Genomic DNA, 13,379 nt, shown 5'->3' with positions numbered 1-13,379 from the left:
GCTTTTCAGAGGTGCCCAGTGGCAGGATGAGGAGCAATGGCCATAAACTAAACACAAGTTCCACTTCAACATGAGGAAGAACTTCTTTCCATGGAGGTGGCAGAGCCTGGACCAGCTGCCCAGGGAGGGTGTGGAGTCTACCCCTCTGGAGACATCCCAAACCCACCCAGATGTGTCCCTGTGTCACCTGCTCAGGGTGACCCTGCCTTGGCCTGGATGATCTCCAGAAGTCCCTTCCCAGCTCAGCTATTCTGGGACTCTCTGTGCTCTGCAGCACAACTGAGATCGAGAAGATTTTCAATTCTATGTGACACTCAAGGGCATTGAATTTGTGTTTTAGCAGCTGGGCATTTGTTCCCCAACCACAAAAATAAAAAACCCCGATTTTTGTGCAATATTTGTGCACATCGAGAAACGTGCACAGTTAATAGTGATGGGCAACAGTTACATTTATACTAAATAAATATTTCTGTAACAGTTCTCCATCATCCCTACAGTGCAGGTTTGACTTTTCTCCTTTTCCAGCTGGGGGAAGTCAAACACAAAGATTCATTGCCTTGCCAGAATGAATTAGGGAGAGCCGTGGAACCTGTCTGATGTAGCTCCTACCCCTCCAGGTAATACTGACTGTGTTTATACGATTTGGGAAAAGAAACATGTATTTCATGTGACACAGAGATGTGTTTGAACAGCCCTGGTGGAGAGGGAGGTATTTTAGATGTGGTGGCACAATAATTTCGACTGTCTGTTTATAATGTGGAGGTTCTGATGCTTTCCCTTGATCCCTTAAATGAAAGAAATTCCTTGTTTCCAAATCAGCCTTTGCAAATAATTCACTGTATCACTCAGACCAGTATTGCCCAACCCTCTTTTCCATCCCCAGGAGGGTCATGGAAGACCTCCAAAGGCTTTCAGAGTGGTTTTTGCAGGGAAGGAAATAATCTTTGTCAGCAACAGCTCAGTAATTGCAGCTGATTTGCCCCTGCTGGGCCCTGGTGGAACTCAGGTGATGCTGGTAATTAAGATTTATTAGCTGTTTTCTGATTGGTATAAATATTTGCAGTAAGTGATTAAAGCTGAGGATGGAAGGGAGAGGAAGGAGAGTCACTCCAGGCTTTCAAGAAGGAAGAGCAAAACTGTTAAAGTAAGTGGAGAAATGCTTTGTTGGATTTATGGAGATGTTTACTGCCTGTGTTGTGGTGCCACAAATAATTCACTGTATCAGGCCAGGACTGAGGTTGTTTCTGGTTTGAGGAAACCCCTGGTTTTAGAAAAACACTGTGAAAAACAGACATGAAAACTCAGGGGTGGTGTGTTTCTTCCCTGAGCACTTTATTTGCATTAATGCCTTTGTATCTGGCAGCCTGGTTTTTTTTATTCACTCCTGATTTCTCTCTATGTTCAGGCCAGCACACTTCTGTCTTGTTTTCTTGAGCCTTAGTTACAAAAAAGCCCATCTTGGGGGCAGAGGAATATTAGAGGCTAAGCTTTGAATGTGTTGCTTGATGATGCAAAATATGAGTTAATGTGTGAAAGAAAATACATTTGCATCTGGGAGTGTTTTTCTCACACTTTGATACAGTTGTGCACCAGAGATGATAAGGCAATGATTTTTAGAATAGTGCTATTTATAGTGATCTGAGAATAGCAGCTCTTTATATAGTTAAATGAGCAGAAGGGCTGCTGGTGTGTGTGAGCTGCTCAGCAAAGCTGAGGCAACTCTGGCTGCTGGTTCCAACAGAGAAATATAGTTATAATGGATTTGTTAACAGACTTTGTACTGGGGGGGTTGAAAACTCTGCCTCCAGGGGTTTGGGCTCATTTCATTCCAGTGGAATTTCTTGCTCTCCAGGGGTTTTGGTGCCAGGTGTTGCTGTTCTGTGCTGAGTTTGAGTGAAGCAGAGGAGCCTCTCCCTTGCACAGATATTGGGATTTAGTGCTGACCAGGCTCCAAACCTGCCCCAGGTTGTACTAAAGGAGTAGTAGGGGATGAGTAGTGGTCCAAACTGATGTGTTGCAGGAGGTGTTTCACCCTCCAGTATTTTTAAGCTGCCCAAGGCTGGTAAGAAGGAATTGTTGGTGATCAACCCTGGTCCTTGAGCACTTACCTGGGAGCTCCATCCCGTTGTCCAACAGCCAGGTGACCCGGGGCTGGGGTTTGCATCCTTGGGTGTAGCAGGACAGTGTAATGCCTCTTTCTGTGCCTTGGGATACTTCCAGTACTGGATTAGAAGGGGCAGCTGTGGCAGGAAGATTTAGAGTCAGTATTGGGGCATCTTTCTCCTTGGTTTTCTGAGTGGCTGCACCCAGAGCATCGTCTGGGGGGGCTCAGCTGAGACCAGGATGCTGTTGTGTTGAGCACCATTAAAATTCCATGCAAAACTGCAGGCCTGGTGTTGAGGAGCTGGCTCTGTTGTCCTGCTCCTCTGGAACAAGCAGGGGAAGGGACTTACCCAGTACCTCAACAGGCTGGGCCTTGCTTTGGAAGGGTCTGCCATAGTAGAAGCATCTGTAGGAGCCTTCGTCGTGCACTGTGACCTGGGACAGCTGGATGGATAATTCATCCTCGGAATAATGGATGAGTTTGTACCTCTTGTCTCTTAAAACTGTAAGGAAAACAAAACCCAGCGTGTCACGTGTGTTGGTACATGAGAGGAAGGCAAATAATCAAAGCAGTGGTGAATGAGGACAGTTTTTATAATTGAATTTTTAAAATTCCTCGCTTGATGTACCAGAGCAGTTTTTAATGAAACCATCTCCTAGGATATCTCTACTCTGCTGTACAGTTCCCTTTCTCTCTCTTGACTTTCTAATCTTTATTTCATCCCTCCTGGCTGACTTAGAGGAGCCCTCAAGGTCAGGCCAAGTTCCTGGACTTTTCCCACCGTTGCAACACAGAAACTGTAACTTTCTGCCCTTAAAATGAACCGAAACTGGGGGTGTGCACCAGTCACAGGGAGAAAAAGACCTCAAAAGCTATCTTTTTATTTTTACTATTTTTTTTTCAGCTGAGGTTTTTGTAAAAATACAGAGCCTGGGAGAAAATCACAGCACTTCCAAAGTGATTAAATACTAAACGATTCGGAGATAACCAGGATTTGTTGTGTTTGTAGCTGCAATGAGGCTGGAGGGAACTGATCCACAAAGTGGTTTGTTGGAGAAGCCACGAGACAGAGGCTCCCTGGGGTGACTCAGAATGAAAAATGAAAACTTCCATGTGCAGGGTCAGCTTTGGTTTCTCCTTAAACAGGGACTGTTTTCTTTTGTAATAGAAAAGGAGAATATTTTGTGTGCCTGAGTTATCCAGGATCCAAATGCTTTGCAAACTCTGGTCCTTGTGGGTGTTGTATCATGTGTCTGACTGAGGGGTGATTGTGGGATGTTGGATTTATGGGGGGAATCCTCAGGCAATGGAAGTTTTGTTCACTTGGGTTAAAATCTGCTGCTCTAGACACCCATGGACATGTCTTTTCCCTACCCTTATTAAATTGTGTCAGCTCAGAAAAACTCAAGCATCAAAAGGGCTGAAGCTTAAAAATGCAGATGCTTAAAACTAGAGATGGACAGAATCAAGTGTCTTGGTCCAAAATTGCTTAGAAAGAGTTTGTGGACATAAAGAACTTGGGTAAATAAAGGGGTTTTGCTACCCTTGCCTACCTCTGTGGTGTAAAATAGCAAGAATACAGATCTATGTCAAAAATAGAGATAATTGATGGAGAGAGGATTTCCCTCCAGGTTTGCAGATGAATAGACTGCAAGAGGGGAGAGGAACCCTTGCCTTTGGCTGTTGGGATTTTGGGGGCCTGGATGTCCAAGCAGCACAGGGTGGGTTGCAAGAGCCCCATTTCCCACCTGGATTAGCTGTCAGGGGCTCAGCACGGAGTTGTTTTGGATCCCATTTAAACCTGAGGGTTCAAACCCTGAGAACACTGAACCTGGGATCTTGGATTCCCCAGGAAACAGTTCCACATCCCTACAGGGGTGAGTCACTTCAAATGGCTAATGGGCACTCATCCCACTTGCTCTTGTAGCTGAGTAAATAGGAACAACAGTTACTCATGGCATTTTCTGTTTAGAAACATTGGCAATATTTAAGGGAAGCATCAGTGAGCTGGTTTGGTGTGGGTGTGACAGGACCTGATGGCTGTGATTCCCAGAGCGACCTAGAAGGACTTGGGCAGTTTCAGTGGGAGTTGGGTACCCAATTTGGACAAATCCCAGTCATTATTATCATTAAAACATAGAGGATTTAACAAGGAATGTTTATCAAGGAATGCTGGCTGGGTACTGTGCAAATAGGGAAGGCCAAAGCAGTGCTCATCTTGCAGAGCTGTTTGTTCCAAGAGGAGGAGAGACAGGGAAAGAGGGAAGTGAGGTGTAGGGAGGGGAAGGGAATGCAGTAACTGTAGCTTTGGCTTTGTCAGCACATCTAAGAAATCACTGCTTGTTTCTAAAAACTTTCTCTTGGTGCACTCCATCCAACTCCCTGGTGAGCAGGAGGGTGCCCAGGGCTTTCAGGCACGTCCACCTCTGTCTCTCCCGTGGGACCAGGGTGGGGTTTAGTGCTGAGCTCTGGGTGCTGGGGGGAACTGCAGTTCACTACTAAAAGCTCCAGTGCCAGACCCCTCCTGGGGGGGTTTCCATCTCATCACCTTCCTGCCAGAAAGGGCTCCGCTGTGAAAGCCCCTGGAGGGGTTGGGTGGTGGGTGAGTCAGACCAGGAGCTGGGACAGCCCACCCCGAGTGACCCCCACCCCCGTGGAGAGTGGAACAGCAGCTCTTCACACTCACCCTGCTGGCTGTTGAGAAAAATGGTGAAACCACGAGGGTTCAACCACTGCAGAGCAGAGCTGTGGGCAGCGCTGGGGGGGCTGAAGGTGCAGTGCAGGGTCAGGTCTTCTCCTTCCTTCACAGTCACAGTTTCACTGCCAGCCCCTGGAAACCCCCCTGCCACAGCCCAGGGGGGAAAAAAACACCTCTTAAAGTGTGACAATAAACTTCACAATGTTTTGTACGCAGTAATACTGCAACTGTCCTTTTTCCCGAGGGGTTTTTCTGCCCTTGCCAGTGTGGTTGTACTGATACAAATCAATCACAGTCATTGGAGGGGTCAGTGGGGACTTGTACCCAAGGTTTGTGATCAGCACAACCAGATTTAGTTATTAAATGTTATTAACCATCAAAGGATTGGTAGTAGACCCATTTAATGCACTTGCTCCCTGCATGTTAAAACAAACATTCATTTTCTTTATTCCATTATTGGAACTCCATGATCTTTGAGGTCTCTTTCAACCCAAACCATTCCATGATTCTGTAATTCTGTGTTTCACTGAGGAGCTGCTGAATCTGATTTGCAAGTGTGTGAGACTGAGAAATGGAGGATTTTTTTTCAGCGCCTCTGAAAAACGAGGCTTTTTTATTCAGAAATCATGATGCTGCAACTACTTGGAGACTTCTTGCCAAGATAGGATCCACAAACCTGGCCTGGCACAGGTTACTAAAATGAAATTTCATTCTCTTCTCTCAGTTCATTTTACAGTAAAATGTCTTTTGCTCTCTCCAGACATTCTAAGATATATAATGTATTCTGTGAAAATATTTGACCTGGAATGAATTACCTTCTCCAGAAAAAAAGCAAGCCCTGGAGAAATTACTAAGAGCAGTGCCTGGGTTGGAGTTAAGTAAATAGGCAGTAAGAGGGTTTTGCTTTTCATGCCCTTTTTATGTGTTTTGATTTTATTTTCTGGGCAGCTCTTTGCTGCAAGTTCCTACTGCAGCACTGCAGTTTGGGGAAATGAATCTTTCTGGGCTTCGGGAAAGCTTTTCATGTTCTTGAGGATTTTAAATATATCAGAAATGAAGCTTTTGTGGAGCATTGTTGCTGGAAACTGTTATTTTTGCACTGGAAACAGGGGAAGGACTTGTCTCCCCGTAAGACAGTTGTTTCCCAGGGGGGTTTGTGGCCCTTGTGGAAGGAGGTGCAGTGTTGTTTGAGTGGCAGGGGAGGGTTGTCTGTGGTTTTCCACGGGGCCTTTCTTCATCATGATGGTTTCCCGTCACCGCCAGCAGTGTGGGGTCTTTTCAAATCACACCTCTGGAGGCGAGAACAGCAAGACTGAGCCAGAAATGGGGGTGTTGTTTGCTTTTCTGAAGCAGAGCATACATGTAATTTCCATGGGAGCCCGTGGCTTTGCTCAGCCCATGACTCACAGGTCAAATCCTCCCTGCACGGGGGGCAGTTGGACCTGGTTGTGATCTTCAGTCACTGGGGAGTGGGAGATGCTCCTGTGCCAGCTCCAGGGGACGGGGGTTCTTGTGCCACGTGTGCCCCACTTGGAAAAGCGAGTCTGGCATCAGACACAATGAAATATCCACTTTCTTGGCAAGAAAGAGCAACAATTTTGTGCTAGAAATTGCAGGGTGCACTGAGCAGAGTAATTCATGCCTCTGGTTGCTGTTCTAAGAGCCCCCAGGAAGTGCACTGAGAGCTCAGTGCACTGAGATGTGCACTCAGAGCAGAGCTCTTTGAACCTGTGGCCCACACAGACACCCTGTTTAAAGGGTTATTTTTGACCTGTGAGTGGAGCTTGAGTGAATTGTGCTGCCCAAAGCAGCCAGTGGTGGTCAGCAGATCCAGGTTCATCCTTCAGGAGTCTGGCAGTGAGGGGGGAGAGGGTTTGTACTCTGAGCAGAAGCTTCTGAGGGCATTAGCAAGGTATCATCAGCAGCCCTGCTGTGGTTTCTGCTCCAGGAACTGGTGAGGGAGAGGGACCACACATTCATTCCTCCTGCACAGCTCAGGAGTGAAGCCTGCAGGAATCCTGGGCAAGGATCACTGTCCTGCTGTTTTTTTCCTTAAATCTTTCCCTGTCTGACACAGTCAAATATGAATCTCTCACACTCTCCTGTGTACAAAAGACAGGAGATTAGCAAAGCAAGTATAAGCTACATCCTCTAGCAGGAGCAAGGAGACTGAGCATTTAAAGTGCTTTTCTTTTTGCAAATTCTGACTTTTATCAGCCTCTTTTTCTGCAATGCATACACAGATATCCAAGCCATGGAAAGTAAGCAGTGATCTACTGTCCCAGTTTAAGGGAGAATCCCTTGTTATCTCCAGTATGTCACCAGCTGCTAGGAGGTGACTTGGTCTCACAGATCCTGGTTTTTGGGGTCAGCTGAGACTCAGCTTTGGGAGCAGGGTCACAATATCTTGGTGTCAACCAGAAAACAAGGCAGCAAAGCTGCCTGGTGTGCTGGAAGTGTGGGAATAGAGCTCTCCAGGCTGGACTGGGCACAAAGGGGAGGTGGAGTAAAATAATCCAGAGGTCTTACCTTGCAGGAGGAGCAGAGCAACTGCGTGCAGCACCCTGGTGACAGTCATGCTGTGCTCTGGGGACAGGCAGTGCTGGCTTCCTCTCTCTGCTGGGGCTGCTGAGCAGCAGCAGGTCCCTTTTCAGCACGGGGGGGGAGCAGATTTCCCATGACTTCATCCCCACCAGGGTCTCTGCCCCTTCCCTTCTCGCCGCCGTTCCACTCTCCTCTGCCCCCACCTCACATTTCCCGTGTGTTGGCGACTGCTGAGAAATCAAGTGACCTCAGAGGGCCCAAAAATGAAACTGGTGGGCGACAGGATGGGGGGGACTTCACCTGGCACCCCCCTCCCAGCTCTGCCTCGGGGGGGAGCAGGAAAAGGGTAAGAGAACCCTGGCCCTGTGATGCTCCAGCTGCGCCGTGTCCAGGATTTCATTCCCAAAACGGGAAGGCAGAGCAAGGTGGCTTGAAAATCTGGCTGTGTGGTTTAAATCCCTGGGGGAAAAAAAAAGTCCTTGTGTCACTCTGCTCTTGCCCCCCAGGGGGTTTGTCTGGCTCTTTTTGCTGGGGTGAAATAAGGAGAGGAAGGTAATTTTTGCTGTGTGTGGTTTGTGGCTCTCCAGGGAGGGCAGAGCTGGGGTGAGGTGGTTGTGAAGGGTTTGCTGAGCACGGAGGGCAGGGATGGGGACAGTGAGCAGGACTGGTGGCACAATTTGGGTTCCCCATGTCCCCTTGCAGGTCTGATTATTTCAGGAGTGATCTGAGCCTTAGGAAAGCTTCTGTGTCCCCCGGGTCTGGGATTTATCCCAAGATTTATCCATGTGTTTCGTGCTGTGGCCATGTGTGGTGACTTCCAAAAGGCTTTGGCACATCCTCTTCTGGGCTTTCTTTGCAACTGCCCAAAATTTCGTGTAAATGGCTATTACTGTCAAAATAAACTGACTTTAATAAGGTCAGAATTATGGCTTAAAAGCTGTGTGCACTTGCAGGATGTGGGCTTGAGGGAAGTGGACAAAATGGTTAATTATAAATGCATTACTGGTTTGGCTTCTAATTTATTAGAAACTGTTTCCATTAAACTTTCAGGTGCAGGGAAGTGCATCATTCTATTAGTGTACATTTGATTTATAGAAGTTATGGTTTCTATGTTAATCATAATATAATCAGTTTTACTGGGATAGAGAGCTGCAGGTCATGAATTCATGGAGTTGGTTTGAAAGGGAAGAGTCTCTCTGGCTGATAAAACTATTGGTGGATTAAAAAAAAAAAATCCAAATTCAAGTTAGCAGTGCTTTGGGTTTAGAAGTTGTGCTTCCATTCCACACATGAAATAAGTCTGGGGGGGGGGAAAAGGCAACAAGGAGATGAGATTCCAGGGAAAACCATATTAGAGAGGGTTTTGTTGCCATCTGCTGTCAAACGGATGAACTTCACCATCAGTGCAGGGAACAAAAACGTGCCTCAAATTCCACCACGCTCCAGAGGAAAACTGGAATAGGAAGGGTGTTTGGCATCTTTATTAAATCACCTATGAGACTTTTTTGTTTGTTTTTGTCTGACTTCCGAGAAATCCATTTAATGTCAGAAGCGAATTAAACTGCAGTGGTTGTTTTAACAGTTGTTAGCACTCGAAACTGAGATTAAAAACAACCAACCAACCAACCCCCCACCCCCCGCCCCCAAAATAAAAAAATACAGATGTCACAGGTAATTACAGCTATTTTTGGCAATACAATTATTGGTTTTTTTAAACAGCAAACATTTTTTTTCCCCCTCAAATAAATACAATCTGCTCACACTAAAAAAAAAACCAAACAATAAAAACATAATAAACAGAATGCTACAACAGGTTGAAAATGAAACACCAGGGAAGGTGGTAACATCGAGTTTGAAGGGATGTCACCGAGTGAAACTTCAGAAAATACATTTGAATGGGAAATAATAAAGGAACTGGCTGTGTGTTTTCTGTCAGGAAGCTTGTGCAGGTCATGAATATTCCCCAGGGAACAAGTATTTGAGGAAGTGGTGAGCAGTAAGTAGCAATTTAGGGTGTTTGCAGCCAATCACACCTCCTGCTTAATTGCATTTATTTTCTTCATTGATTCACCGTTTCAAGCATGTCTGCCCCCACCATCATCTCATGTGTATTTTTAACTTAAAAATAATTTCTTCTGTGCTCAGGCTCTTTTTTTAAGAAACAAAGCAAACCACAAACCAAAACTCGTTCTTTGGTGATAAAAATTATCCCTCTCATGGTAACATTGACACTAAAATGTAATATCAGAGGGGAGAAGGAGGCTCCTGCTCTCAGCCAACTTCTTCCTGAAACTGTTCAATCTGAGAGAAAAGGGAAATAACTGTGTTTTTTTTTAAGTTATTATGGTCTGGATCCTCATTTTGCACAAAAAAAGCAAAGCTCTGTGACTTCAGTTGACAGCATCAATTTGACTCTTTTGTTTTTCTAACCCAACCCATGAGTTGCAACTCATGAAAATACTGGACTAACAATTTATTCTTGGCAGCTTTATTCCTTAATTAGGGAAAAATCTGGGAATTATTTGCCTCCTCCAACCTGATGAGACTGTTGGGATCTGATGCAGCTCAAAGTGAAGGCAAGGGAAAGACTTGACATAGATCAAGTCTAAATTTAGGATAAAACACTGGAGTGACTTAAATACACATTAATGAGCAGCAATGGAGTGAAAGTGAAGCAGCAATTGTTTTGTACCCTTAATTTCTCAATTAAAAATTTAAAAGGAACACGTTTTTATTCTTTTTTCCCCGCCCCCCCAAATAAACCTTACCAACATGAGACAACACAAAACCCCAAAGAGAAATCAAAATGCTAGAAGAAAATAAGATTTTTTTCTTTCTTTCTTGACACCTAATCGGAGACAAGACTACAATTGTCAAAATACTTTCCCAAACATCAAAAAATATACTTTTTTTTTTCTTTAAGAAGAGAATATTTTACCACTACTTTCTCCAACAGAACATTCTTCTATATCACTATATGCAAAGAGCAGCTTGTACACTATTCAAATTGTGCACTCAGGTTTTGTTCCCTCTCTGTTTCATGTTTCTGCTTAAAAAAAAAAAAATAACCCTTCTTTTATTGTCACTTAACTGCAGCAGGGCCTGAGCAGCCTCCACTGCTTTGTACAGGCAATAAATATTATAATATAATGATTTTATTGCCTCCACTGCTTTGTACAGGCAATAGATATTATAATATACTACTATTTATTGCCCAAATTACATCTGGCTGGCCCCCAGCATGAAACAAAAAGCAACCTGGAGAATTCCACATCAGGAACCAAATTTCTTTTGGTGTGATTGTCAACTACTTGGTTTTTAAGCGTGGAGGAAAACAAGCCAGAAATGCTCTTCAGGATGTCTTTGCACAGCCCAAACCAGTTTAAATTACAATTAAAAATTAAACCTGACAGTGATAAACCTGCCCAGGAGCAGTTTGCTCTGTCATCCCATGAATTATCTCCCTGACTTTGCAGTTGCACCCCTGGGATAATAATGCACTTACAAGTGGCCCAGGGTGTGTTACACAGGCAGAAAGGTCCAAATCCCAGAATATTCCTACAGATGGTGACAGTGGACAGGGTTTTGCACAGGATGAGCTCTGTGCTGGCTGGAAATATGTACAGAATCTGGTGGTCAAGCTCGATTAAACCCAGAGACAAGCTGAGCTCGTCTGAGTCTGGTGACATCTGAGTCTGGTGCATCCCGGTTTTGCCTCGTTTGGGAAGAGGGAATTGCAGTTTGTGACTCCTGCTTTGTTCTGGCTGCTGGAACGGCAGCTTGGATGTGTCCTGGTGGAGGTGGGACCAGTCCTGCTGAAGGCTGGATGGCTTAAAATAAATCAACACGAAGGCAACTCTGATCTAGGAATATTAAACCTACATCAAATTGGACCTGTGTTGACCCATTCACACATTTCAAATGAGGGCTCTGACACTTTGTGCAGAGGAAAAGCAGGACACAAGGATGCTGGAATGTCTCCCTGGTGCATCTGAATGTGCCTTTGATGCTATTTTTTTATTGTTACCTTGTTTTTACTCTTTGTTGCCCAGTGAAACTGTTGATGCCCCATCCCTGGGAGTGTCCAAGGCCAGGTTGGATGTTGGTCCAGTGGAAGGTGTCCCTGCCCATGGCAGGGGGGTGGTGGAATGAGATGAGCTTTAAGGTCCCTTCCAACCCAAACCATTCTGGGATGATTCTATTTCTGGGAATACTCAGCCCTGTCTTGGTTTGAGCCATAAATCTATGCCTAAATCTCTATCATCCCACTTCAGCACATTTTTAAGTACCTTCTGACAGTGATGAGATCCATACAAGTGTCTGCAGCAACATTTTCACCCAAGGCTGATGACTTAGATAATTCTAATCCAACCCCCCCTGCTCTGATGCCACTTTATTCTCTAAACTACCCACTGTGGTGTATTTTGCATTCTCCTGTGACACAGCTGGCACTGGCATCCCACAGGCCCTTGCACCAGGAGGACCCCTCTTGTGATTCCAAAGATTTTAGTTAAAGATGGAAACTCTCCTCTTCCCCTTCTCCCAAAATCCTAACCCTTCCCCCACTGGATAAACAGCATCTTCATAGGCCAAAGCATGTTGCTCCTAAATTTAAGTGTACTGGGTTTATTTTTTTTTTTCAGCTGCTTTGTCTTTGTGACAGATGGCACTTGGGAATTAAGGATAAGGAAGCAAAGCACTGAATTCCAGCATCTTTTTGAGTTTCATCATTCCCTCCTGGAGAAAGCTGCTTACTGCAGAATCTCACCAGGGCTGGCAAAAAAAAAAAAAAATAAATAGCTCCCAGGGGACAGAAAGCCACCCCTGTGTGAATGACCAGCACAAAAATCTCAGTAGAAAAGGGAAACCCCTTTTCTGAAGGGAATTGAAATGGCACAAATGCTTTAGGCTGTGTCTGTGCACAGGGATGGATTTCAATAACCAAATTCAGCCAACCCTGAACTTTCTAAATCCTCCAGGTTTGGCTGAAATAGGTTTATTTTATCTCCCCTTGAAAGAAACTGCTCCCAGTCTTTGTTCATAACAGCTTTTGATGCTCAAACTTCACCTGTAACTGATGGGAAATTCGGGATTGTCCTGTGTACATCCCTCAACCTCTGCATCCAGCACAACACCCACCACAGTGCTCAGACACAGGAGAGGAACCAACCTGCTGCTGGACCCTCCTTTGCAGCTGGTGGTGATGAAAAGGTGCTGAGAATTTGGGGGCTGTGAGCACAGCCCCTGCTCACACGTGGGGCTGGAGGAGCCTGCTAATGCTCTGCAGAAACAGTAGTGAGAAAAAAGCAGCCCCAGCATCCTGAATGCTCCACTGACACAGTGCTGTGTGCTCCTAACGGGGTGCAGATGGCAGTGAAAGTGTCACCAGGGCTCCCTCTGAGGTGGGAATGTGGCTCAGCACAGACTCTGTGCTGTGCAAGACCTTCAAGCCTGTATTTTAATATCTTTTTCTTCCCCCTGAAATCAGTCCCTTTTTGTATTTTAGTCGTAGATGAGACTCTGTGTGTGACTGTGGCTGTGAGATACACCAGGACAGCTGCTTGGGTGACCCCCTGGGCATGGGATGACTGGTTTTCCCCTGTCAATAAAACACAAGAGAGAAGAGACATTCTCCAACGCTTCCAAAGGCCATGGGTTGGGTTTTCCTGGCTGGGGTGGCTTTGCCTATTCCTGCAGTAAGGTTTCTCTCCAGTTAAAGCCTCCAGTTGGTCCATGTGTGAGGGGGAGGATGGGGGGGTCTGTGAGCTGCCAAACACCCGTGTCTCCCAGTTCTTCACAGGAGCAAAACCCCAAGTATGGAATCTGTGGGAAGAGAGATGGAAAGAGAGGTAACAATAAGCAGGGATTGAGCTGAGCTGCCCTCGGGGGTGAAGTCCTGCTGTGCTGCTGAATCATTTCACCACCTTCTCTCTTTCTCTCTCCCCAAAGCCCTTTTTCAGAAGGGGATTGTAGGACTCAGGTGTGACAGACTGACTGTGCACCTTTGTATGTGCAAAACTCTGGGAAAGACAG

The 13,379-nt window shown here is 45.6% G+C and overlaps 2 protein-coding genes across 2 annotated transcripts in view; both read right to left on the bottom strand.

The window, feature by feature from the left end:
- CRTAM (cytotoxic and regulatory T-cell molecule) overlaps window positions 1-7,380 on the bottom strand; it is an 11,650-nt gene extending 4,270 nt beyond the window's left edge. Inside the window, exons 1-4 of the mRNA XM_017809446.1 lie at window positions 7,332-7,380; window positions 4,791-4,946; window positions 2,454-2,606; window positions 2,109-2,240 (exon numbers count right to left, since the gene is read on the bottom strand). Of these exons, the coding sequence (XP_017664935.1) occupies window positions 2,109-2,240; window positions 2,454-2,606; window positions 4,791-4,946; window positions 7,332-7,380 (490 nt within the window). The remainder of the gene's footprint in view (window positions 1-2,108; window positions 2,241-2,453; window positions 2,607-4,790; window positions 4,947-7,331) is intronic.
- A 1,420-nt stretch (window positions 7,381-8,800) lies between these two features.
- The window catches only part of UBASH3B (ubiquitin associated and SH3 domain containing B), a 64,994-nt gene continuing 60,415 nt past the window's right edge, over window positions 8,801-13,379 (bottom strand). Inside the window, exon 14 of the mRNA XM_017809857.1 lies at window positions 8,801-13,169. Within this exon, the coding sequence (XP_017665346.1) occupies window positions 13,032-13,169 (138 nt within the window). The 3' untranslated portion in view covers window positions 8,801-13,031. The remainder of the gene's footprint in view (window positions 13,170-13,379) is intronic.

The sequence above is a fragment of the Lepidothrix coronata genome, unplaced genomic scaffold (genome assembly GCF_001604755.1).
Source record: "Lepidothrix coronata isolate B3197 unplaced genomic scaffold, Lepidothrix_coronata-1.0 Scaffold27, whole genome shotgun sequence".
Taxonomy (NCBI): domain Eukaryota; kingdom Metazoa; phylum Chordata; class Aves; order Passeriformes; family Pipridae; genus Lepidothrix; species Lepidothrix coronata.
This window is presented reverse-complemented; position numbering and strand designations above follow the sequence as displayed.